The sequence below is a fragment of the Tasmannia lanceolata genome, unplaced genomic scaffold (genome assembly GCF_043159265.1).
Source record: "Tasmannia lanceolata isolate RefF3 unplaced genomic scaffold, GAP_Taslan_0.1 ptg000006l, whole genome shotgun sequence".
Taxonomy (NCBI): Eukaryota; Viridiplantae; Streptophyta; class Magnoliopsida; order Canellales; family Winteraceae; genus Tasmannia; species Tasmannia lanceolata.
In genome coordinates, this window is record NW_027518683.1 from 13,412,007 (window position 1) to 13,436,237 (window position 24,231).

Genomic DNA, 24,231 nt, shown 5'->3' on the forward strand with positions numbered 1-24,231 from the left:
TACCAACACTATCAGTCTATCATCCATCCCTATCGCCTCCCTCTCTCTCTGCCTTTGTTTTAAAAGGAAGAAGAGGATCTCATATATTTTAGGGTTTGAGAGTTAATTTTGTGAAGAAAATGTAGAGGTCTAGTTTTAGGGTTTGAAAATTTTATTCGAGTAAGTAGGAGAAAAACGATAAAGTGCTGCAATAAAATGTTCGAATTTACAGAATAAACGGATACGGATAACATCTGAATTCGAACGATATCCGACGGAAATGAATCCGGTAATAGATATTAAATATTCGTCAAATCCGAATAGTGTATACTGTAATCGAATTCAGATATAGCCATATCCGCTCCGAATTCGATCCGTTTACACCCCTAGCTGTTGTTAACGTAGTAAAGATGCTATTTGTTCTCTCATATTCTCGGTTCTCAACTCGGTTACCATATCATCATTCTTCCCAAAACACTAAAACAGTATAAAAAAGGTAATAAAGATTGTGCAGAATCCAGTCTCAATCTAGTAATCAATTCACTTTCCGTGAGGAGATGAATTTTTCGCCCCCTAAGGATAATGCGCCCCTTAACGTGAATTTTTTTTTGATGAGTAAGCAGGGGTTAGGCAAGACCCCAACCTGCATTAGAAAAAAAAGAGAAACAACTAAGGGGGCTGAAAAGCCAACAAGAAGGGAACAAGCTCCCAACAACAGAGAACTTTTGAAGCCCCTTAACGTGAATTGGGGCAGACTTCACCACTTTTTGACGTCAGATCACGTTCAAAGGGGGCGCACTATCCTCCAGGGGGCGAAAAACTCATTGCCCCATAATTATCCTTAACTCTCTCTCACTCTCAGTGACGGTCCTCTAAAGCCTATCTAAACCCTAATTTCTAGAAAAAACAAAGCAAAGATCTTTCTTTTCGTGAGAATTGAGGTTTCATCTTTCTAGGGTTTTATCCAATGGAAGCTATTTCCGGTACCGTCCTTCCTTCTAGATTCACCGAAACATCTAAGGTTCTTCAATCACAACACTCTCCAATCAAAACCCTAACTAGTCCAAATCGATATTTCAAAATCAACGAGAATTTGGAAACTCGAAGGCTCACAGGATGTGAAACTAGGGCTGTTAGGGTTCCCTTCTCAAGGGGGCATCGATTTCGAACTCTTTCGCGTAAGATTTCTGATGGCGAAGGAGAGGAAGAAACGTCTGGAAACGGATTCGGTCTGTTTCCTGACGGAGATTCGTCATGGTTTGAGGTAGATTTCAATTAAACTAATCATACTATTTTTTTTTTACTACTTCAATTTTGAATTTCTATGTTTTTGCATAAAGCAGTCTTTTTTCTTGATTTATGTTTTGGGTTTGGTGTGTATTGGAAATGGCTATATCTTCTTTTACTACTGTTATTGTTTTATCTAGGATATGAGCACTTTTTGATGCATGGATCGGGTTCTTGTTTTAAAACAAATTGGGTATTTTTTTTTCAGTTTTTTTTTGTTTTTTGTTATTGTTATGTTATGGTCATCATCGTTAATAATAATTGTTGGGAAAGTTGCCTTGTTTCCCACCGCTGAGTGGGAAGGCAAAAATAGAAACATGTTTTTAGGTTTTTCTTAGAAAATCTAAGTATAAAAGGTCTTCCTCTTTGCACGACCAAGGTGTCGGTGGCAAGAGGAGGCTTGGGCTTGAGAAAGGGAGAGAGGAGCTTTTCTTCTTGAATTCCCTCTTAGATCGTGTTCTCGCCCGTGGACGTAGGCATCCTGGCCGAACCACGTAAATCTCGGTGTCCATCTTTTGGGTTGTATTTATTTTTCTCCGTTTCTTTGTGCATGATCGGATCGGATTTGCCCGGCAGATTTTTCTCAACAATTGGTATTAGAGCTCAGGTTGGAGTGATCGTTGAGGCCAGGTGGAGTGATCGTGGGTGTTGTGATTGGATCGCGGTTACAATGATTGCCGTGGGATAGAAAAAATTGTCCGAGAAATTCTCATTCGATGTGGAGCTTAGCATCGAGGGTGCTATGAGATGGCGGTAAAATCGAGTTGTACCCAATTCAACATCGATAGGTTTGACGGAAACGACAGTATCACCTTACGACAGCCAAGGGTAAAGCATATCCTTGTTCAACACCGCTCGGCTAAGGCGTTGAAGGGAAAGGATGTGAAGCCGGAGAAGATGACGGAACCTGAGTGGGAAGACACTGAGTCAAAGGCGGTGTTGTGATTGGATCATGGTTACAATGATCGTCATGCGATAGAAAGATTGTTCAAGAAATTCTCATACGTGGTGGAGCTTAGCATCAAGGGTGATTTGAGATGGTGGTAAAACCGAGTCGTACCTAGTTCAACAGCGATAGGTTTGATGGAAATGGCAGTTTCACCTTATGAAAGCTGAGGGTAAAGCATATCCTTGTTCAACAGGGCCCGACTAAGGCATTGAAGGGAAATGATGTGAAGCCGGAGAAGATGACAAAAGCCGAGTGGGAAGACATTGAGTCGAAGGTGGTCAGTTGATTCGGCTATCTGGCAGATAACGTTATGGAAGAAGAAACGCCTAAATTATGGGAAAAGTTGGAAAATCTTTACATGTCATAAAGCTTGGCGAACTGATTGTATCTAAAGCGACAGTTGTACGGGTTGAAGATGCAGGAAGGTGAGAATCTTTTGGAACACATTACTATGTTCATTGGGCTTGTGGATCAGCTCCACAAGGTTGATGAAAAGCTAGAAGAAGAAGACAAGGCCCTTTTGTTCATAAATTCGCCTCCAGATTCATATGACAACCCGGTGACAGCTTTGTTGTATGGCAAGGATACGGTGAAGTTGGAGGAAGTCACGTCATTGCTCTTATCAAATGAGATGCGAGAGAAACATGTTCTTGATGGGAGCCAAGAGCATGGGCTGGTTGTTCATGGTGGGAATCAAAGAGGAAGGTTGACAAGGGATCAGGAAAATGTAGGTTAAGATCCTGGGTTAGTGAAAAGGGCGTGCAATGCTATCGTCGCAAGGAATATAGCCACATCAAGTGGCACTGTTCAAAGCGAGCTGATCAGTCAGACAATAGTGATAAGGATATGATGGTGGCCGTAATGGATGAGCAGAGAGAAACGGTTGGAGTTGTTCTCACATTCTCCATAGGAAATCACACTTTTCCTCATATTGAGTGGATTCTAGATTTAGGGTGCTCTGTTCATGTATGCTTTAGGAGGGAATATTTTGATACGTTTAGATATGGGCAGATGTAGTATAGTCCTTGGGTGACGGGTCTACTTGTGACGTCATGGGCATTGGGATGATGAAGATCAAGATGTTCAATGGAGTGATTCGTACTTTGGGTGGTGTCCCAAAGTTACAGAAGAATCTAGTGTCACTTGGCTGGTCGGACTCCAGGGGTTGCAGGTAAATAGTTGCAGGTGGAGCCATGAAAATCACATGCGGTTGTATGGTTCTGATGAAAGGAGAGAAGTGTGATAGATCATATTGTCTGATCGGGGACACGGTGACTAGTGTTCCTAAGATCTCGATGGCTGGTTGGAAACAGAGTGGTAGCGCGTGCACGCGTAAGGTGTCTTTCGCAGTTGGTGTAGAGACATATTTCCAAGTTGCAGATGATGGTGAGAAGGTGATAGTACTTGCGTTGGAGAGGATGGATCGAGACCCCTCTCTAGGGTTGACTGGGTGAGTCAACAGGTTGGTAGCTACACATATGCATTGGATGTGTTGATCGAATCAGGTAGAATCAAAACCAAGGTGATTCGATGGTGTGTAGCTGGTAGTTCAAAAGACTAATGGTGGTTTGCAGCGACAACGTACCAGTGGCGACATCAACGGAATATCTTCAGGTGGCTGGGAAACAAGTTAATGTGGAGATTTAATGGGAAAGTTGAATTCCATTTTCAACTTTTATTTTAATTAGAAATCTCATGATGTTAAGCATGGCATCAGTTCTTGTTTTGAAGTAAGTTTGCAAAGAAGATTTTTTGTTTTTTCAATATTTGATTTACTTATATAAAGGAATGCCTCTCTTTCCTCTTGCTTGATCCTTGACTTGCCTCTGTTTTCTATCAGAGATTATATTACTTTATGTACTTACCCGGTGAACAAAACAACAAAATGATTTCTCCATCATTGCACATTTATTGTATTTTGAAGTGCTCTTTAGTTGCTGGGGAAGTGATGCCAATGGTGGTAGATTAATAAATCATGGGATTTTGATGCAATGAGAGATGAGTCCAGATTCCTCAAAAAGAAAGAAAAAAAAAAAAGAAAAAAAAAAGAGATGAGTCCAGAAAATAAAGAGCACAATAACAAAGTTAGGGTTTGGGAGCTGAGGAGCAAAAATCTCCATTCAAAATGCAACAACTAGACTCACGACCCGTATGTCTTTTTAAACAATGCTAAAAATCAGAAGGTAACAGTTAAAAGTATAATTCATAAACTATGATGTAAGTTTCTGTCTTAGTTTTTTTTTTTCAATGGCACGTTTCTACCTTAATTAAAACCATGATCTTCTAAATATGGAGTTTTACCAACAATGTGACTAAAAAAAGAAATTCCATACTCTAAGAATATTACTGAAAGTAGTTTGGTTTACCCAGTTGACTGAGTCTGCATGCACTGTATCTGTTTTTTCATGATCAAACATTAGATTTTAGATCATGTTGTTTTATGAATGCTTTTATAGGTACTATTACCTAAGAAATGAACAACTTTCTTTTCTACTATGCAATCCGTTAACAGACAATACTAGTGGCAGTTTTAGCATTAATATGATGGAATCTCTTGTAATTTGAAGAGTAATTCTAATCATGATGAAAGAGGAAGGGGTGATGATGAGAATCTGTCGATGGAAACACCTCATATGAGTGGAAGTGGAAGCACTGGAAGTTCCAGGGCTGGTCTTTTCAGAACTCCAATTTCTGGCGGTGTACAGAGTGCGACCTCTGCTCACGGTTTGCCTCGGCCTGCCTTGGCAGTTCGCAACCTGATGGAGCAGGTAAGGCTCTGACTTGACCGTGGATATAACGAAGGTGTTATCACATGTGGTAAAAGTCATTTGATCCTCTAAGCACATTAATTTCTAATTAATTAGTCTTTGTGTTTCCAATTCCAGGCCAGATTTGCTCATCTCTGTACTGTAATGTCTCGGATGCATCACCGTCGAATGGGATACCCTTTTGGTTCATTAGTTGATTTTGCGCCTGATCCTATGGGCCGTAAGTTATTAACTTTCCGGCTTAAAAATTGTATCATGGCTCATGTAGAATGTGCTTTGTTGATTATCTATAGATGGTATGTTATTTTATGAATTTTATGCAGACCCAATCTTTTCATTTTCGCCATTGGCCATCCACACACGGAATCTCTTGGCAGATTCAAGATGTACACTCGTTGTGCAGGTGTGATGTAAATTTATTCTCAATTTTCTTCTTCTTAGGACTAGCTGTGGTTCTATTTATGATTTACTCCATTGACAGCTGGTTTCTCATAGATACCTGGATGGAGTGGTCTATCAAATGCACGGGTAACACTTTTTGGTGATGTTTTTCCGCTCCCTGATGATCAACAGGTAACTGTAAAACTCAATAAATGTATCCTTATTTTCATTGTGTACATGTAATTATCTGTACCATTTATTCTGTTGATAGTCTCATGCAACTGTCAGTACGTAGGACATTTTTTAAATATGGACAAGGAACATTATAATCTATACTAGTTTGGTGAAACAACTAGTTACTTTGCTAAATCAGTATAATCAAACCTCTTCGACGTGTTTATTACTAGGATCAGGAGTGGTAACAAAAAATGGAAGATGAGCTATTTTGAAGTTTCTAGGAATTGCCTGATCCGGGGAGGGGGACACCACAGTTAGTAGAAGATTTAGTCAACTACTTTTTAGACATGAGGCTGTGATGTGAACAGCATTCAAATCTGCACTATTTACTGAGAGTTATATGGTTTGAGACAGGAATCAATTATTTTCGCCTTAGTAAATTTCTATAGTTGAGTATAGATATCTTTGTGTCATGGAGTTAAAGGTTGTTTTGTCAATACATATTCCCTAAATCTTTGCTTTAGTGTCTTCCTATATCTATCTACTCTATGCTCTATTTTGGGCATCTAAGTTAAATCAACTGGCTGCATCTTTGTCGGTGGAGGGCCACATTGACGTACCACCAAAATTTTTTTAGTGTACGCGATTCTTTCTAGGTTTTGTTGGAAGCATACTTATGTTCAACTGCATGCATGTCTCAAATACTGCTGTTTAGTTCTGCTATTTCTTGTAGAAATATTTTCTTGTAAAGGATACTCATGTTCAACTGCATGCATCTCTCGAATACTGCTGTTTAGTTCTGCTATTTTTTCCTAGAAACAATTTCTCCTCTCTCTGTGTTTCAAAATGTGAATTGTGCCTATGCTACCTATCAAAAAAAAAAGAGTGAATGCTGGCCAAAATGCAGCCACGGCAAATCCTAGCCGACTCTGCGTGTCAACTATTCTGTTGAGTCAATGATTGACATGATCATAGCTCATCGATTGAGTCAAAGGAGATTTGATTGACTTGGTAGGGAAAAATGCGGACTCAGACAAGGACTCGGCTAGGTAAAAAGGATTTGACTAGGGAGAGTTGACGATTGGTGAAGGGATTTTTGAAACAGTGGTTCTCGTCGATTACTATCTCCAGCAAGAGACCTCATTGTGCCATTCAAAGAAAAAAAAAAGAAGGCAAGAGACCCCAGTGTTTGGGCTTTTGGGGTTTCATCAACTTTGATGGTCCATCATCGAAAGAACAAATAAATAGATATCACCCGTCTCATGCGCTATTGTGTGCGCATTTTCAGTGTGCCTAACCTATTTGGTATTTGATTCTTTTTAGATAGTCTCATTCATATAACTGTAGCGTTATTGTACTGAATACCCATGCCCCATATACTCCAGCATAACATCTATTGTACATGATTGAATGAAGGGGCTCTGTCTTTCCAACATAGCTGGCAGCTGCCAAAATGTGGTGGGGACAACTCCTGGACACCATTCAAATGAGATTTGATACATAAGCATTACCTGCTTTGAGCTTGTAGATTTAGTAGTGCGGTTAGGGCTGAAAGTGTGACCTGTCACATGTGGACGAGTAGTGCTAGTGCTTCTTCCAGAACTTAATTGTCTTAGACATGGATATGTGTGCAAGTGTTAGACATGAACATGTGGTGTCAGGTATGATGATCCCGGCAAACCCAACATGAACACCCCTTATCATAGTGTCTATGAAGCTTTGAACATCTTACGATATTTTTAAAGAATTATATTTTCTGCTAAGTTTTCTGATATTTCTTATAAATGAGGTTTTCCAAAGTTATCCTGATATTTTGGCAATAATATTATAATCTTGTTAGGTAATTTTCAAGTTTTCTTTTTTATTTAGATCTTTTGTTAGTTTCTTTAGATCTCCTTTTGTTATTTATTTTAATTTAGCTTTACATTTTCAGTATTAACTTGCGAGTCTGTGATGGGAATTTCTTTATAAAATCCAGAGTGGACGCTCAAAATTTGACAATCTTTCCAGATGAGAAATCCCAAGACAGTATTTGTCATGGTGCTCCTAATATTCATAGAGAATATAAAACCCTCTGATTTGTTGGGAAGGAAATTACCCGTGAAGGCCGTGATATTGTTTTACGAGTAGCTCCTTTTTTTTTTTTTTTTTTTTTTTTTTTGGAAAATTGACTTTTATTACCGCAAAGAGCAAGCATACAGGGGACAAGCTGTCACCACATGCTGCAGATACAACCCAATGGTATTACATCCAGTTAATTTCCATTCCTCACAGTCTCAGGTACAAAACAAATAGATTCCAGCAAGACACCATCTTTGGCCAGATGGTCTGCCATCTCATTGGCCGATCTCCTCCTTTGTACAAAATTTGGCTGGATTTCGCAAACTAAATCCCTGATTTCAGCGATAAGATATTGGATTCTCCACGGTCCCTTAGCTTGATTGGTAGCCCATGAGATTGTGTTCGCTGAGTCACCCTCCACGATAAGCGGGCCACGCTTGTTCAAAGAGAACCATTTGAGGCCGAATAGGAGTGCTCTTACTTCCCCCTCGTTTGCGTCACATATGCCCGCGGGTCCCGAGTAGGATATCAAGACCTTCTAATTAGAGTCATGAATAACACAAATTCATTTATCTGCTGCCAGGAGCATTTTGAGATGGCTGTATCTGTATGTAACTGCCCTTAAAAGCTTCCTTAATGTAGTCCGGGTTTGGTCAGCTCTGTTACTATGCACTTGTATTTAGATATTACTCCCATCATATTTAGATCATACTTTCAAGTCCCAACTGCCATTAGATTCTCATATATTACTTGCTTCACATTTCCAATATGTCATTAGGTTCTCAAATATATTTCTTGCTTCACATTTCCCATATTTGTAATTCTGTATCACATTGACTTGTTGACGTGAAATGGTCATTTTATCCTAATGCTTGAGTATCTCTGTTTCTTTTTAGTTACTGTGTGAGATAAGGATACAATATCCTTTTATTGAATTAGGTGATGTAAACTTGGTCATTCATGCTGCACCCACCTTTGAAGCTTTTATTATTTTAAGCCTGTTTACGTTGCCAGGAATGGGCTCATAAGCAGTACATAGCAAAACATCAACAAGGGCCATCACAACAGTGGGGCAACTTCTACTACTTCAGGATGCAGAATATAAGGTTTCTTCTTGAAGTTATTATACCACCATTGTGGAACTCTGAAATTTGTTTTACACAGCTTATTATTTATTAATTTTTATATGTTATAGCTCATGACCTTCCCTCTTTATCTTGGTTGCAGTCTATGTCTCTGTACTTAATGAGCATTAGTGCTATATTTTGAACACTTGGTTTGATTGATTTTTGCATATGCATTGTTATCAGTGACATATATTTCATTGGAGGATTCGGTACGGTTGCTTGGGTAGATGTCAGGGAATATGAGACCCTTCAACCTGATAAGATTGCAGTTGATGGAGGGGAGCAGAATCTAAAGGTGAGTTTCTGTGTGCAACCGTTGCTGAAGAATAAATTAGTTTAATATTTTTTGTTTTCCCTTCTTTCATCTTTATAAATTGCATTTGGTATACTAAGGAGCCTTCATTAATCCTGGGACGAAAGGGACGTCTGTCCTTTCTCTATAGGGTCTGATGGAATCTGCTTTTCACTATCCTTTAGGAACTCAACTCTATCTTCTCAAAGCCACTTAGAGAACTGCTATCTACTGAAACGGAGGTAGATGATGCAGCCTTCATATCAATAGACAGCAAGGGTACTGATATCCGTGTTCGTCAAGGTGCACAGGTACATCTCACTTATCTCTCTCTCTCTCTCTCTCTCTCTCTCTCTGCGTGTGTGTGGTATCTTATTATTTCTACTAAATGTTTGAAATTGCACACACTTTGATTTGATGACAATGAATTTATGGATGCACATCCATGTTGTTTCTCTTAGTTTCTTTTTGTCCTCCTGAATGTTGATTAATCCCAACCTTTGCTTCTCTCAGCTGCCATTCTTTTTTAGGGATTTGCTAGGGTCCATCCCAAAAGGCATTTCGCGGTCGCATATCAGACCAGCCACCTCGTGAATGAAGACAACAGCTTTTGTCTCCATCCACGAGGTGGCTGGTCTGACATGCGACAGACTAGCCACAAAATGCCTTTTTGCGATGGACGCTAGCAATTCCCTCTTTTTTATTGTAGTGCTTGTAACAGTCATCCAATTGGATACCGTGCATGTAGCATTTAGGTCAGTTATCTGTTTAATGATGTCCTGAACAAGGTTTGGCATTTCGGTTTCAGTATCTATTTACCGAAATTAGGTAAATAAATAAATAAATTTTGTTAATTGCAGAAATTTATGCCAAATTTTTCGAAAGCAACAAATGTAAAAACCCAGTTTAGACTGTTATTTGACTATTATCAGTTTAGACTGTTATTTGACTTTTCGAATTGATCGTAGACACAGGAAAAAAGGATCCAGATTTTTGCTTTTCTGGTTCAGTCTTTCTGACCCAGGGTATGCCCTGGCCAGTTTATTCGATACTGTGTAATGCCAGTTGGGACTCCTGGTCCCCAATGTATTCTTCATAGTATCAATGAAAATTTGTCATTTTTGAAAAAAAAAAGAGATTGTGGATCGTAGTGCCATTCAAAAAAAAAATACTGAAATTGTGGATCATAGGGTTTTTCAACAAACCCGGTTTGGACTGTTATTTGACTATTATCAGTCACCATTTGTCACTGAATTCCTGACACCCTATTCATATCCTTCAGGGACACTCCACAAAAGTGTCTGCTTGAATAAGACTGTCACCATTGGTTTACTGAACTCCCTTTTTTTTTTGCAGTTTAACATTCAGAGGCTGTCATTTGAAGTGGGACATGGAGTTGAAACCTTGGAGGAAGCCAAAGCAGCACTCCATAAACTAATTAGCAAGGGTTGCAGGCTAAGATTTAACAACAAGACTTAATAGCACACACCCTTCTCTTTCTTCGGATGTATAAGAAAGAAAAGAAAAGAAAAGAAAAGAAACTAATAGTGAAAAAGGCAAGATTTGCAGATGGGGCTTCAACAACGGCAATATGGTCAGATGAAATAGCGGTTTTTGGACTTTTCATGCCCATGTTTTATGAAACCCAATAAAATTTTGATGCCTTTTTGTTTATATTTTCGAAAATTGAGTGAGATCTTCCTGCAAGAAATGAATAGGTGCAAATATACCTTTTTTTCTCTGAATATTGAAAGATTAAGAAATCTCCACGAGTGCTTGAAACCCCTCCTTCCCCGAAAGATGAAATGGAGAACCTCCCTCACAAACATAGATGTGTGATCATGAACTGTAACCTTCTATAAAGGCTTTGATTATGATATCATGGGTGGAAATCTCTAGCATCATTTACTGTAAGCTGCTTGAATAAACTTATTACTACTTGTGAACTTTTGTAATTTCTTCTATAAGAGATTATTGTTAACTGGAGGAGAGGCAGAAAAGGTCCCCATGAGTACTCTGCATTTGTCCTGTCCAATCTTAGGCCTTTTCTGTTTTAGTTGTTTTATTGCAGGCAACTCATTGTTTATGTTGTACCATTCACGATATGGATCACTGGATTAGTAGAAGATTATTGTGCTTTCCCTTTGCTTCAAGGATTGATTGTGAGTACTTGTACTTTGTTCCGGAGTTGCGACTGGCTTTCAGGTTTCAACTTACAAAGTCAAAATCTCATCTGTCGGAGCTAATTACAGGCGTGTTTGGATGCAGGAAAAAGAAAATTATGGAAAATGTTGTTTTTCATGGGAAAAATCCATGGAAAATGAGTTTATCAAAAGTGTGGTTTGCTTGCTAATAACATTAAAGAGAACCCCAAAAGTCACTTTGATGATCAGTTTGTAAGAAATTTTTTTGGGTCACAGAGTGCATGAATGCTAAAAGCAAGATCATTGGTCTTGTAGAATCCAATTAGACGCACTACATGGTCTTTTCACTTCAATTGTTGACTCGAGATTCTTCTGATTCTCCAAGGATGAATTTTCTATCGTAAGTTGTTGAGCTGAGCGTGTCAGAGGCAGCATGGGAGAACCCCCAATGCCAATGGTTTTGCAACTGGAGACAATCCCTTTCATTGAGAGGTAGCCATCGCACAAGCATATCCCATTCATTTATCTTTTCAAGAGCCTATCATCTTCCAATTTGCTCGAATTATGGATATAAGTGGGGCTCCGTCAAGTGTCTTTTAGGAAGGACCAAAAATGGCTCTTTCTTACGTTCATAATCGGTTGTGCAAGGGAAATGATATTCTCACGTAGTTTAGTTGAAGGTATAATTTTCCTAATACTATTCAACCCTTCAAAAAAAATAAAAAAATTCCTAATACTATTCAACCCTTCGGAGGAAGAAAAGGAAAATAAAATCTTTTGTTACCTTTAGTTGAAAAGAAAATACAAGTTCCGTTTTGTTAACCAATGTTTTCCTTATGCTTGTGACTTAAGCAAGAGACAAAAATGGTGGTGAGGAAACGACTAAATAAGCAGAACTCTCTAAAGGCTACTGATATTCTCACTACCATATTTTGATATTTGCACTAAATTACCTTGACTTTTACTATTTCAGTAACTATCAAAGTATCAAACCTTATCACAATTGGGGCCGATCCTCTAGCTCATTTGGTTAAACCCTATCGAAAAAAGAAAGAAAGAAGAAGATTATCACAATTTCCAAAAAGAAAACTCTCATAAGCAAATTAAGAAAGAAGAGACAAGGTGAGTTAGTGTTATTATCATAACATGGTAGTGCCAATATCAGTAGCCCTCTCAAAATCGTCCTTGTCTATTCAGTAGAATTCAACTTCATTTCTTGACAAAATTTAAGGGGTGAGTACCATGCTGCCCATTTATTCCATTTGGACACCAGTGAACTGGCTATTCTATCCCCACAACACCCACTCTCTCTCCAAACCAGCTCACCTTTTACATGAATTCATCATTGAAACATAGAAGCAGAGTGACTCCCATGGCAGAAATGAACAGGACCTTCATAACTTACATAACCAATGAACACATATTCTCAATCCTCCAACTCCTCCCAATAGACTCCATCCTCTCTTTTGCCATGACCTGTAAAAAAATCAAGGCACTGGCCTTCTCTGACATACTCTGGGAGTCAGTCTTTAGGAGGGATTGGGGAAACTCATCTGTTGATGATCTCTTTATCTCTTCTCAAGAGAGGACTCTCTCTTGGAAATTGCTTTATCAGAAGGTTTCTCAAATGGGTTCTGTCTCTTGCTTCATATTGTCTGGTAAAGATGGGGTTTTCCCAACACCCAGGGCTTCTCACTCACTCAATTTTATCTTGGGGTGTCTTGTTTTGTTTGGTGGAGGTTGTGAAGGAGGTTAGTTTGTTCCATATCCCATAGCTGGTTTTGGTTATTTCTGTATTTGGTTCTTTTTGATTGATTTCCTTTGAACAAAGATACTTAAAAGATTCTCTTTTTTGGATTGTTAAGTGGGTCTGTTTTGCTTGACTGATAAAGATGTTATTAATAATATTAGTATCATTGATGCTTTTATGGGCTTTTTTGAATGGTTTATTGTGGTTTATGCATGCATTATTTGGAAAGTTTGAGGATATTTCTTGCTCTCGGTTGTCTACCTGGTTTTGTGGGTTATAAAATATTTGAGTTCTTCTATTAACCATGTGATGGGCTTCTTGAATTAGTTTCATGTGTTACTATGCTTGAATTATTTGGAAAATATGGGGAGTGTTGTTTATAAAGCTATGAGAAATCACAGGACGGTCTGGGAAATGTAGATTCTAAAATGTTTGAATGATCTATCACTCTCTCTTCTTCATATTGAGGATAGCTTCTCAGATTGGTATTCATGGGTTTGCTCTCTCTCTCTCTCTCTCTCTCTCTCTCTCTCTCTCTCTCTCTCTCTCTCTCTCTCTCTCTCTCTCTCATGATCTGTGCTTTAGCTGGAATGCTCAAGCTGAACGGAAACATTTTAAGTAGCAGTTTGGTGTCATGGTCTAGCATGCAAACTTCGGAATATGGAATTTGGATTTTGATGGCAATAAGGGGATGATGGTTTAGGAGACCTTTTTTTGGTAGGTAAGCTGGGATTGAACCTCCGACCTCAAGGTTAAAGAGCAAAGCCTTGACCTTTGAGCTACAGGCTCAATCCCTAGAAGGAGACTTGTCTCTTGGGTCTATCACTCTATCTGAGATATGCGGATTTGGAATATTAAAGCCAGATTTTGGCTGAACAATTACTGGCATCAGAGAAGGTCACAGTTTTGGGAATGAGTCGCTTGAGGTCATGGTTTGACTCGGATTTTTCATATTTTAAAATAGCCAAGTTTCTTAGGAGCACATGCTCATGAATAAAACTGTAAAAAATCAATGCTTGGTTGCTTAATTGGTATCTGCACTAACTTTTTATGTTTAACGATGTGAAATTTTTTTTTTTAAAAGAACTGTTTATGCGTAACTTTGAAAAACGTGCTTTCGATAGGCTGACCTTCAAGCATAAATCAAGAAACTGTAGGGATAGTGTAAGAACTCGCAGAAATTGCGGGAATTTTCTGGATGCTTTAGAACTGAACCTAAAGGATAACTGGTCGTTGCAAGATCTTAATGAATGTTGGGATCATTTTAATAATTTATGGACACAGATATAGCCCTGCTGGAACCTTGGCTGAAACTACTATCTTTAGATTGCTGCACACAATGAAGAATAGCTGTAATTGCCCAATTCAGAAAATAAGAACTGTACATGTTTGAACAACAAAGATAATAAATAAGCATGCAGATTTAAAGAAACACATGTTTGGGAAAAACTTTGTAGGATTTTAGAAAGAAAATTAGGAATAATATATGAAGATGAAATCTGAACTAAAGATCTAGTGAAATGATTTATGCGCTCAAGTGTTTTGATAAACACGCGCTCCACTTGTTTGTCGTGTAGCATTTAAAGGGATGTCATAGGATATTACGGTTCTCAAAAAGCTCTTAAAACCCTCTAAATACTACACGACAAACAAGTGCAGCACGTGTTTATCAAAACACTTGAGCGCATAAATCATTTCCCAAGATCTAACCAAAGATAAAGAAAATAATAATGAAAGCCTTAACATGCTGACCATTAAAAAAAAAAGTCTTTATAACATACTGATGTGAGAAGACAAGATAGAACCTTCTTTGAATGAAAACAGAAGATAAACAAATAGATAACTGAAATAAGATATATTAAAAAGGATATCTTTGCCAAAAGAATCCAATTTTGGACCTCTTGGAATCACCTAGAGAAGAAATTCACCTTCGATCTCTTTGAATCCACCAAGAGGGTATGCTCCGTTTATCAAAGGAATCCCCTTTGATTCTTTATTTCTTAATTTCATAATTATACATAAACCGGTCCAAATACTTCGTATATAGAGCATATTCTCACCTACTATGACTCCAAAACCTTCTCAAAGTAAAGACTCACCTCATAATTTCAACAGTCTCAAACTAAAGAAACAACTTAAAGAGACAAGTAACTTCCTACTTGGATTCTAAAACCAAAATAGAAAGTAACTTACAAATAAACCCTCTCATGTGGTGTCAAGTGATGTGACAACGTAGCACTAAATCACCTACAGTTGGTTTGACCAAGGTCAAACATGTCGCAAAGAAGATTGTTCCTCCCACCTTTTAGCTCCTTTTGTTGGGCTTCATGTTCAACTAAATGGACCCCATCATTGGACATGGGCTTCTTTGGTTCTCCTCTTTGGTTGGTAGCAAGGGATGGTCCCTATCATGAAGTCATTAAAAATGAACACGCATAATGATTTTGACATGAGGGATTCCGAACCTCTGACATTATTTCTTGGAACAGAAGTGAACACCACATAACATGCTTTTTGGCCAACAAATGTATGCACTAGATTCGTTGATAATATGTCTACTTGTAAGCCAGTTAGTACTGCTGCTCAAATGCTTACCAAGATTAGTGGTAACCGGGATGTTTTGACTAAGAAGACTGATCCTCTACTTTCCTTACTCCCCTGCATCCATTGAGCTTACGGCGACTCCACCATTTCCCGAAGACTACCAGGGGCAAACGCCAATTCGGGGGGTCTAAGGGGGGCAAGTACGTAGATCGCGTAAAAGAATCCTTGACTGTCTATCGTAGTAGAGCCCGGCAAAATGCTCTGGAGGGCTTCAAAGCCCCTATTAGTCAGGCGTGCAGTGAACTGTAATTGTGAAAAGGTTGGAAGATCTGGCAAAGAAGGTGATAGCCCTGTAGATTCGTTCCCATGGTTCGATCCTTCCCAGTAAAACGCGGCGTGTTTGAATTCTGATCGCTTTTACGCGAGAAAGGGGGACCACCCTCTAAGCCTAAGTATTCCTCAATGACAGCCCCAAATCCATCCGGGTCAGCCTTCTGAACCTTAGTCATTGCACATCCGAAGACGATGGCATTCGGCGATAAACACCGAAAAATCCATTACAGCAGAAGTTTAGTGTGCCTCTACAATACTTAACTTTCACTTGATGTGACATAATGTATGTAGCAATTTGTACTTTGATCGAGTTTTCCATGCTCGTATGGCACACTAAGATGAATCATTGTGGGAAAAAGGTTGAAGACGGTTAGTTCCGAAGTACATATCCAGTCATGATGAAGTAGCTGATATTTTTATGAAACCAATTACAGCAGATCAACATAGGTTCGTTGTTAGGAAGCTTTCTATGTTGCAAGAAAACATATCAGCTGACAGAGGGGGCGGGGAGGTGCTCAGTATTCGTTCTTTTCTTTTTTTTCAATGTTTCAAGAAAACATATTATCTCATTATGTTTATAAGTGCATCCACCTCATATCCTTTTCTTAGGAACTTCTCTTTGCTGTTAAGAGTGCTATATCTCAAGGATATTGTTGCTTTTTTCCTTTATAAACGCCACAGTCATCTTGAAGAACTAATGGATCAATTTCATTTTTATACTTACTGTTAAATATTTTTCTCATCTCTGGTTTATCTCTTAGCGTACTTTTCTCAATTATGACCTAATTTAGAACAAATGGATCTTGTATATTTCTGTCTGAGTTGGCTTTCTCGAAGTTTGTTATCAAATATGGGTTAAGATTTAGGACGAGCATAATGATAGATAATTTTGAATTTGATTTAAGGACGGGTTTCTAATCTAGACCGTATGTAGGATTCCAAATAGTGAAATAGAGTAAGCATCAGGTCTGCTTAGTGAAGCATATGAGTTCCTATAGCAGGTTGCTCTGCCACTAAATTGGTTTGTAGTAAAGCTGTTGAACTTACACTTTTCGAACGTGCAATTCAATGTCATTTAGCCTGCCTTATACTTTCCAAACTCGCAATTCAATGTCATTTACCCTGTTTGCAATTGAATATCCAAATACTTAAACTGGCATGCATGTACACTAGTCCACTATATCTGCCTGAATTGATGCTTTCATAGCCAGAATTCATAACTGTCATCTTACTTGAATAAGCTTGAGGCAGAGTGAAATATAGTGAGCCCTTATCTTCAGCTTAAGATGGACGTGTTTCTGTTGCTTTTATTTGGACCTTGTAATGTACCTTTTTTTATTTATTGTAGTCCTGAATTCTGACTTGTTTTCTCTGTAGGACGCCATCTGGATGACACATGGGTAGCATACTGTGGAAATGATGTTAGGAGGGCTTTGAGGTGGCAGTTGATCAATTCAGGCACCCCCACTGGACGCTTCGGACAATCCTGTATTGTCATCGATGATGCTCTCGTTCTTTTTGGTGGGATCAATGACAATGGAATTCGCCAAAATGATACATGGGTCGGTCATGTCACTCGCGATGAAAAGCTCGAAATCAAACTCTCATGGATACTACTAGATATGGGTCGTGTTGCACCTCCACCACGTGGAGCTCATGCTGGATGTTGCATTGATAAAAATAAGATGGTGATCCATGGAGGAATTGGACTAGATGGCCTCAGATTGAGTGACACGTGGCTCTTGGATCTCTCCAACGGTGCGAGATCTGCGTCGTGGCATGAGATCGTAACTCTTGCATCTCCCCCAGCTCGGTCAGGGCACACACTAACATGGATTGGGGATACCCACGTGATTCTTTTTGGAGGGAGGGGAACAGGTTATGAGGTGCTCAATGACATTTGGCTCTTATCGTTGGGAGGCAAAGATCCTGAATGGGTTGAACTAATATGCGAATTATCCAACATACCCGAGGGTGTGCCCCTTCCACGGGTCGGTCACTCTGCGACACTTATATTAGGGGGGCGAGTGCTGATCTATGGAGGGGAAGATATGTACAGGCATAGGAAAAATGACTTTTGGGTGTTTGATCCTAGCGCTGTACCAGCTATTAAGATGCGATCACAAACACTGGACTCAATGAGATTAGCAGGGAAAATGTGGAAAAGAGTGATGGCTGAGGGCAATCATCCGAACTGCAGATCATTCCATAGGGCATGCGCCGATCAATCTGGGTGTCGTGTGTACATATTTGGCGGTATGGTGGATGGTGTGGTTCAGCCAGCTGAACCTTCTGGGTTGAGGTTTGATGGGGAGTTGTATCTTGTGGAGGTTGTGCTCTAGTTGTACAGAGAAACATGTTCTGTAAGCAAAATCTAGTCATCTTTCAAAAAAAAAAAAAACATGTTCTGTAGGCAAGGGGAAGTTATATTTCTCAGTTGAAGTTGGTTTAGCACTATATGTTGCCATGCTGTGATGCCCAATGTGATGTAGTTGAATTGGTTAGCCAAATTCACCATGAATAAAGATTACCAGAAATGAGAATGGCTTTTTATGTCTTTCCCACTGTTCAGATGAGAACCACTGTTTGTTAGCTTGAAGTTTTAATTAGATTTTGGCACTCGAACTTTATAATTTGACTTTATTCTATCACATGAGGGAACTGCTCTATTTGCAGAATTACAGTTAACAAGGCCATCTACGAAAATATTGGAGTTGGGTCTGTTCTAGGAGAACTTACATGACACCGACGTGTGTAGGGCGGTGTAAATGGTATAGTCTAACCGTCCTCACTTAATTTCCTTTTTTATGTCTCTTTTTTTTTACAGATTCACTCTATGTTCATTGGATTCTTGGGGTAAGGTGGAACTGAACTTGGAACATCCTCCCAAAAAATTAGACCAAGACTCTACTGAATTCTGTTGTTACTTGCTGCATTTAGATAATCTGCTTATCAAAACATCCTTTCCTTTCATTGCAAGGTGCTTTGCTCCTTGGTAAGGAAACATTGGGCACTGATATTATCTATCTTCTTGAATTTGAAAAATGGATATTGACATTTAATTGCTAAGTTTCTTCTCTCTAACTGTGAGCAGGATCCGACACCAGCCCGTTCACCTCGATAGGACAAATAGAAGATCAGTTTTATAATCTGTGGAGCTCAAATCCTCTTCTCCATTTCATAGGTGGAGATCAAAAGACCCACACAAAATATGGGTAGGTCCCAGCATTTCAAGGGTGGATATAGTTGATTTGTCCGTTTGGATACATGTTAATGTGAAGTAGTAGGAATGTAAAATGATGTCATTTTCAAAGTAAAAAACATTAGTAGAAGTAAAAATCTTGTTTATTTTCCCTTTCATCTTGATGTGGAAGGAAACTCAAAAGGCTATTTTTTTTTTCTTTTGGTAAATTTCATGCAGACAAGGAAAGTAGAATGAACAGTGCATTACAAAGTATGGATTTTGTTGGGAGTCCATTTTTTTGTTATGTATTTTATTGGAATTTGTTGAACTCATATGGATTGAAAAATGGGTGCTTGGGGCATGTTTGGCAACCATGAAAAAAAAATTCTTGGAACATTTGTTTATCCAAGGTGAAAGAAAGGTAGAGGGCTGGAGAGAAAGATTTGAGAGGGGCCCTCCTCAGTAAGGAGAGAACATGTGACGGGGTTTGTAGACAGAGAAAAAATATTCCCGATTTAAAATTAGATTTTGTCTCCCAACCTCATCCCATGCTCTCCTTGGATAAAACTTAACCTGAAATCAAATAAGCCCTTTAATTTCACATATTTTGATAAAACTACATATGGTTTTTTAAGAATATGACATCCTACAGATGGTGTTTTGTAAAAATACTTTTTCTCATAAAAGACAAACAAAAGGGGGTGGACATATCATTTCCTATGGAATGGGTTTGGTGGGTGGTTTGCGCAATACAACGCATACAATCCTAATCATATAGTTAAAGACCAACAGACCAATCCCCTCCCGTCCAATGGTCACAAATTGAGAAAAACTTTTTAAACCATCTTTTTTATTTTCATTACTGTTTTATTTGCAAGAAAAACATTTCCAACTTTGGAAAAAATTTCCCTTCAAAGATTTAGGCCCTGTTCGTTTGGGATTGTGACAGCCGATTGTGGTCCCCAACCCGATTGTTGGACTCAAAATTATTAAATTAAATTAAGGCCCTGTTCATTTTAGATTGTGACAACCGATTGTGGTCCCCAAACTGATTATTGGGTAGACATTTTTCAGTCATCTTAACTTATCATCAGTGTTAAATTCAAGCTCCAACCTCAATAATCAATACCCAGCTCAAAATTATAAACTACTCCAGTGACAAGAAACAGAGCCTCGATTTATAAGACCTTCAAGAAGATTGAATGAGATCACATAGAAGATCAATAAAGAGAAGCTCATTATAACAAGTAATACATAATGCTAAGATAACTGCTCTTCCAAATTCAATAACAATGCAAAAAATTCCTTCCATTTTCATTTAACATTAACCCAGATTAACATTAACAAGAGAAAAACCTGAAACAAATTTATGAATTTTTTCCAATTCAAGGATAACTAATTCCTCCAATAGCTTTGGGTACATTTAGCATCTTCAAAAGATGATTAATTTGCAAAAAACTAACCTCAGATTCAAAATGCGGAGCCATTGAACCCAAAAAACGAGCCCTTCATAAGAAAAGATGAAAATAATCAATATTGAAAAATGCTGTTTTGAAGCTGTAGAACAATCATTTCACTAGATCTGATACCAGCTTACCAGTCACTACTATCAAGGATTAAGGAAAAAAATACGATGAGCAGCAAAAGATCACATGCAGATGAAATAAGGATACAACCAGTATGCGGTGTAATCAATGACCGAAAAAATATAATGCATGTTATTCCTCCCAACAGATCGTCAAAAAGAGGCATCACAAAGTGCCCATGAGACACTTTTAGATTAAGGATATCCTATGTTGCATAAGTACGGGTACGACTGCCAGAATTGGACACGCGTACTAAGTGAGTGTCGGATTCACCAATATATTTTTAATCAATTCTAATTTTAATTCTTTAACATAATAACATTGTTATAACATACAATATATTGAAATTTTGGCGAGTAAAGAAAAGTTTTATATGGAAGAATCTCCAAAAACTATGCCCTCTTATTGTGAAATATCCACTCTTCAACCCTCCAAACATATCATCAACATTTTTAGGGATGTCAAATGCATCCCCAACAGCTTTTGGAAATAATGGCAAAATTATTACTCTATCCCAAAATGAATAAGATGGACATTCTCTCACTATCAACCCAATCCATCCACAAAAGTGATAATCAAAGATGCAGGGCAAAACCGTGCTATCATAAAACTTTACAGTTGAACATGTTCAAATTCAATTTGGAGGTCTACTCCATGGAATTAATTGGATTGAAGTGATTACATTCAGAAAGAGTATGTCTAAGACAAAGATAAAGAAATAGAATAGCTTACTAGTTCCCATGCGATCAATTTTCTAGACAACAACTTAAAATCTAATAGAACGAAAGAAATCAAGCATCCACATCATAAGAAGAAAGATCCAATTTTATACAGGTCAATGCTAACATGTAGTATCTGCTTACAAATAATGAATAACATGCACAGCCATATCTAGTTAAGAGAATGATATCATGCATATCACCTTTTCAATTTCAAGTATCTTTCTATTATCTTCCAAGTATCTGGGAACTTTCAGAAGCAAATGATCCCTGTAAATTGTGATGCATATTCACTGCTTTTTCATTGAGTCATCATGGATTAATGATGGCTAGAAAAATTACATTTTAGGTCCTTTACTGATAACCCATCATTTTGTGGGATAGAACCAGAAGTGATTAAATCCTGGAAACTAAAAGAACTCGCAGAATTAACACAAAAAAATATTCGCATCATGGACATAGATGGATGAGTTCAAAATTCCCATTATTTGAACTTAATAAAATACGAAAACCGATAGCATTTTAGAAGTAAATTAGGCATCATCAAAAGCTATCAAGTGAAAATAATTTATGGTAGTTTTAAGTGCAACTTTTCGACTATGTTGCCTAATTTATGAAATCAAACTAACCTAACCTTGAGGAGGTGAGATGATTACAACCAGGAATAATATGAAACAAAGAGAAAAGAGAAAAATAAAATACATAAATAACCACCATTCACTAGATTACCTGAACATCATAGAACTTAATATAAAATCTGGAGGTATCCAATGAGAGCTTGGTTTCAAGAATAGCTGCAATGGCTGAGCTAAGCTTTCCGTTCACACTCAGATCCAGCCCCCTGAGGCCCTGATAGATATCAGTTCTCCATACGCAGCTGGTTCTTCACTTCCAGCAAATGCAATGGGCACTACTCCATTTAGTAAAATCATCACATACTGAATCATCAACAAAAAGTAAAAAAGAATGACCATGTCCACAAATAGCAAAAAATAATATAAAGGAAGAAAAAGAAGAAAAACTCCCATCAGACGCTGAGTAAAGTCATGAGTTGTATTGAATCACCATGCTCCAAACAAAGAACCCAAATAAGCCCAAAAAACAGAGGATTATAAACTCATCTGCAAGAAAGACACTACAGAGCCACCATACTAAAACAAAAGGAATACATCCCTCTAACCTGAAAAACTACAAGAGACCAATCACCCTGAAAAAAAAAATGAACGACAAATCCACGTAAATCCCCATGATAATTCTTTAAGTAAAGGCTGCAAACCACCAAAAAGCTGGAAGTAAATGAGAGAAAAAAAATTCATCCACTTACTGAAGTTATAGAAAACTGAATCAACATTACAAAATTAGAAGTGAAAACTCATCCATCTTCACTGGGTAAAACCATCATACACTAGGAGTAATCCATAAAGGAGGAACAAATAGAAAGAAAATACCACATCCAATGAGTAAAATCGTTAAAACATGAATAAAGACCACCATAAGAAGAAGAAAAAGGAAAAAAGTTAAAAACAAACCATTTCCATTTTACAGTAATATCATCACAAAATGAAGCACATAAAAAAAGGAACACAACCCACCTCTGCAAAGTAAAATCTCGTTGTAACTAGCAATAATCCTTAGCAAATTGAATAGAAAAGAGGGAAAAACCATCCCCACATACTAAAACCATGACAAACTCAATCACCATTAAAAAAAGAAGAAGATAATAGCTAAACTTATCAGACACAAACTAAATTCACAATCAGCTATAAAAATAGGCAACAAAAAAAAAGCACCCATCTCTACTATTCTTAAATAACCCAAAACAAACATATAAATAAGCAACAGAAACCCAGTTCCGTGCAGTAAAATCATCACAAACTCAAACTCCCCACGACCTAAAAGAAGATGCTACAAAACTCAACTATAAAAAACAGCGACAAGGAGAAACCTCAAAGGAGGAGAAGATTTAAGAATACTTAGAGATTAAGGCAGATTTATTAAATGAAAAGGAGATTACAACCAGATATAAGGGACTCCGCTTGAGTCTTTACACAAAATCTCAATCATATAGTGTCTTCAAAAGAAGAATTTCTATTTGAATTTGAAGTGAATGCCGAGTAGGAATGGATTATAAATATGCAATATACATGTGCCACGGTTATTAGAACATCTTATCCAGTACTTACTACCATGAATTGCTCACCAATCTGATCTATGGAAGCTTGCTATTGAATCTCAACCGTTGGTATTTTTGTGTTAATGATGTTTTCATCTGTAAAATTTTCTGTGGGTAGAATCTCCAGTTTCTGTACACAGATATTGGGTTGGGAACGTTAATGGGCCGGATTGGAATTCCAAATGGACTTAAACAGAGAAACCCTGAACAAGGTGGATTTTTTTACTTGTGCTTTTCAAGCCCATTTAGCTATGAGAGATGCTAGCAACATGTGCAGTGAGAGGGTAGGAGGCAATAAGATATATAAGGGGATTTGCTAGGGACCATCGCAGAAGGCATTTCGCGGACGGCTATTGCATGAGAGAGAGCATCCACATAGGCTCACTTTTCAACATATTTTGTCTCATTCTCTGAGGTGGCTCTAGAGTATGATGAGGTTACTAAAATATGATATACGACATTTGATCACCTCTATTGATGTTACTTCGTATTTTTTAAAGGAAAAATTGCCAATGGGGACATCAAAATAGGAGAACTGCCAACGGGGGACACACTTTTGAAAAATTGTTAGAGACGGACGAAATGGGGGTTATCAAGTCTCTAAAAGGGGGTTATCAACCCTCTAAATGGGGTTATTAAACTCTCAAAAGGGGTTATCAACCCTCTTTAACAATTTTTCAAAAGTGTGTTCCCCCCTGGCAATTCTCGTATTTTGATGTTGCCCATCGGCAATTTTTCCTTTTTTCAATTATTCCTTTGCTTTTGGTATAGGTTGAC

General features: G+C 38.1%; 2 protein-coding genes and 1 long non-coding RNA gene across 3 annotated transcripts; 2 read left to right on the forward strand and 1 right to left on the reverse strand.

Moving 5' to 3' along the window:
- Positions 1 to 715: 715 nt before the first annotated feature.
- LOC143879784 (uncharacterized) lies at positions 716 to 11,007 on the forward strand. Its single transcript, XM_077382357.1, has 9 exons — positions 716 to 1,243; positions 4,783 to 4,983; positions 5,101 to 5,203; positions 5,307 to 5,386; positions 5,479 to 5,556; positions 8,617 to 8,708; positions 8,913 to 9,024; positions 9,207 to 9,332; positions 10,378 to 11,007. Exons 1-9 carry the CDS (start codon positions 947 to 949, stop codon positions 10,498 to 10,500), a joined length of 1,212 nt encoding a protein of 403 aa, XP_077238472.1. The 5' UTR covers positions 716 to 946; the 3' UTR covers positions 10,501 to 11,007.
- A 1,379-nt stretch (positions 11,008 to 12,386) lies between these two features.
- On the forward strand, positions 12,387 to 18,351 carry LOC143879785 (F-box/kelch-repeat protein At1g51550-like). Its single transcript, XM_077382358.1, has 2 exons — positions 12,387 to 12,916; positions 17,170 to 18,351. The coding sequence occupies exons 1-2, from the start codon at positions 12,499 to 12,501 to the stop codon at positions 18,132 to 18,134; spliced, it is 1,383 nt and encodes a 460-aa protein (XP_077238473.1). The 5' UTR covers positions 12,387 to 12,498; the 3' UTR covers positions 18,135 to 18,351.
- Positions 18,352 to 20,269: 1,918 nt separating this feature from the next.
- On the reverse strand, positions 20,270 to 23,458 carry LOC143879786 (uncharacterized). Its single transcript, XR_013251389.1, has 2 exons — positions 22,011 to 23,458; positions 20,270 to 20,482 (listed from the first exon to the last, which is right to left on the reverse strand). It is a non-coding gene; the product is annotated as an uncharacterized LOC143879786 (long non-coding RNA).
- Between the last annotated feature and the right edge of the window lie 773 nt (positions 23,459 to 24,231).

Coding starts and splice junctions, on each gene's coding strand:
- LOC143879784 (XM_077382357.1), top strand. CDS start 947: ATGGAAGCTATTTCCGGTACCGTCCTTCCTTCTAGATTCACCGAAACA. Junction 4,984..5,100: donor TTCGCAACCTGATGGAGCAG/GTAAGGCTCTGA, acceptor TTCCAATTCCAG/GCCAGATTTGCTCATCTCTG. Junction 5,557..8,616: donor CGCTCCCTGATGATCAACAG/GTAACTGTAAAA, acceptor TTACGTTGCCAG/GAATGGGCTCATAAGCAGTA.
- LOC143879785 (XM_077382358.1), top strand. CDS start 12,499: ATGAATTCATCATTGAAACATAGAAGCAGAGTGACTCCCATGGCAGAA. Junction 12,917..17,169: donor TGGTGGAGGTTGTGAAGGAG/GTTAGTTTGTTC, acceptor TTTTCTCTGTAG/GACGCCATCTGGATGACACA.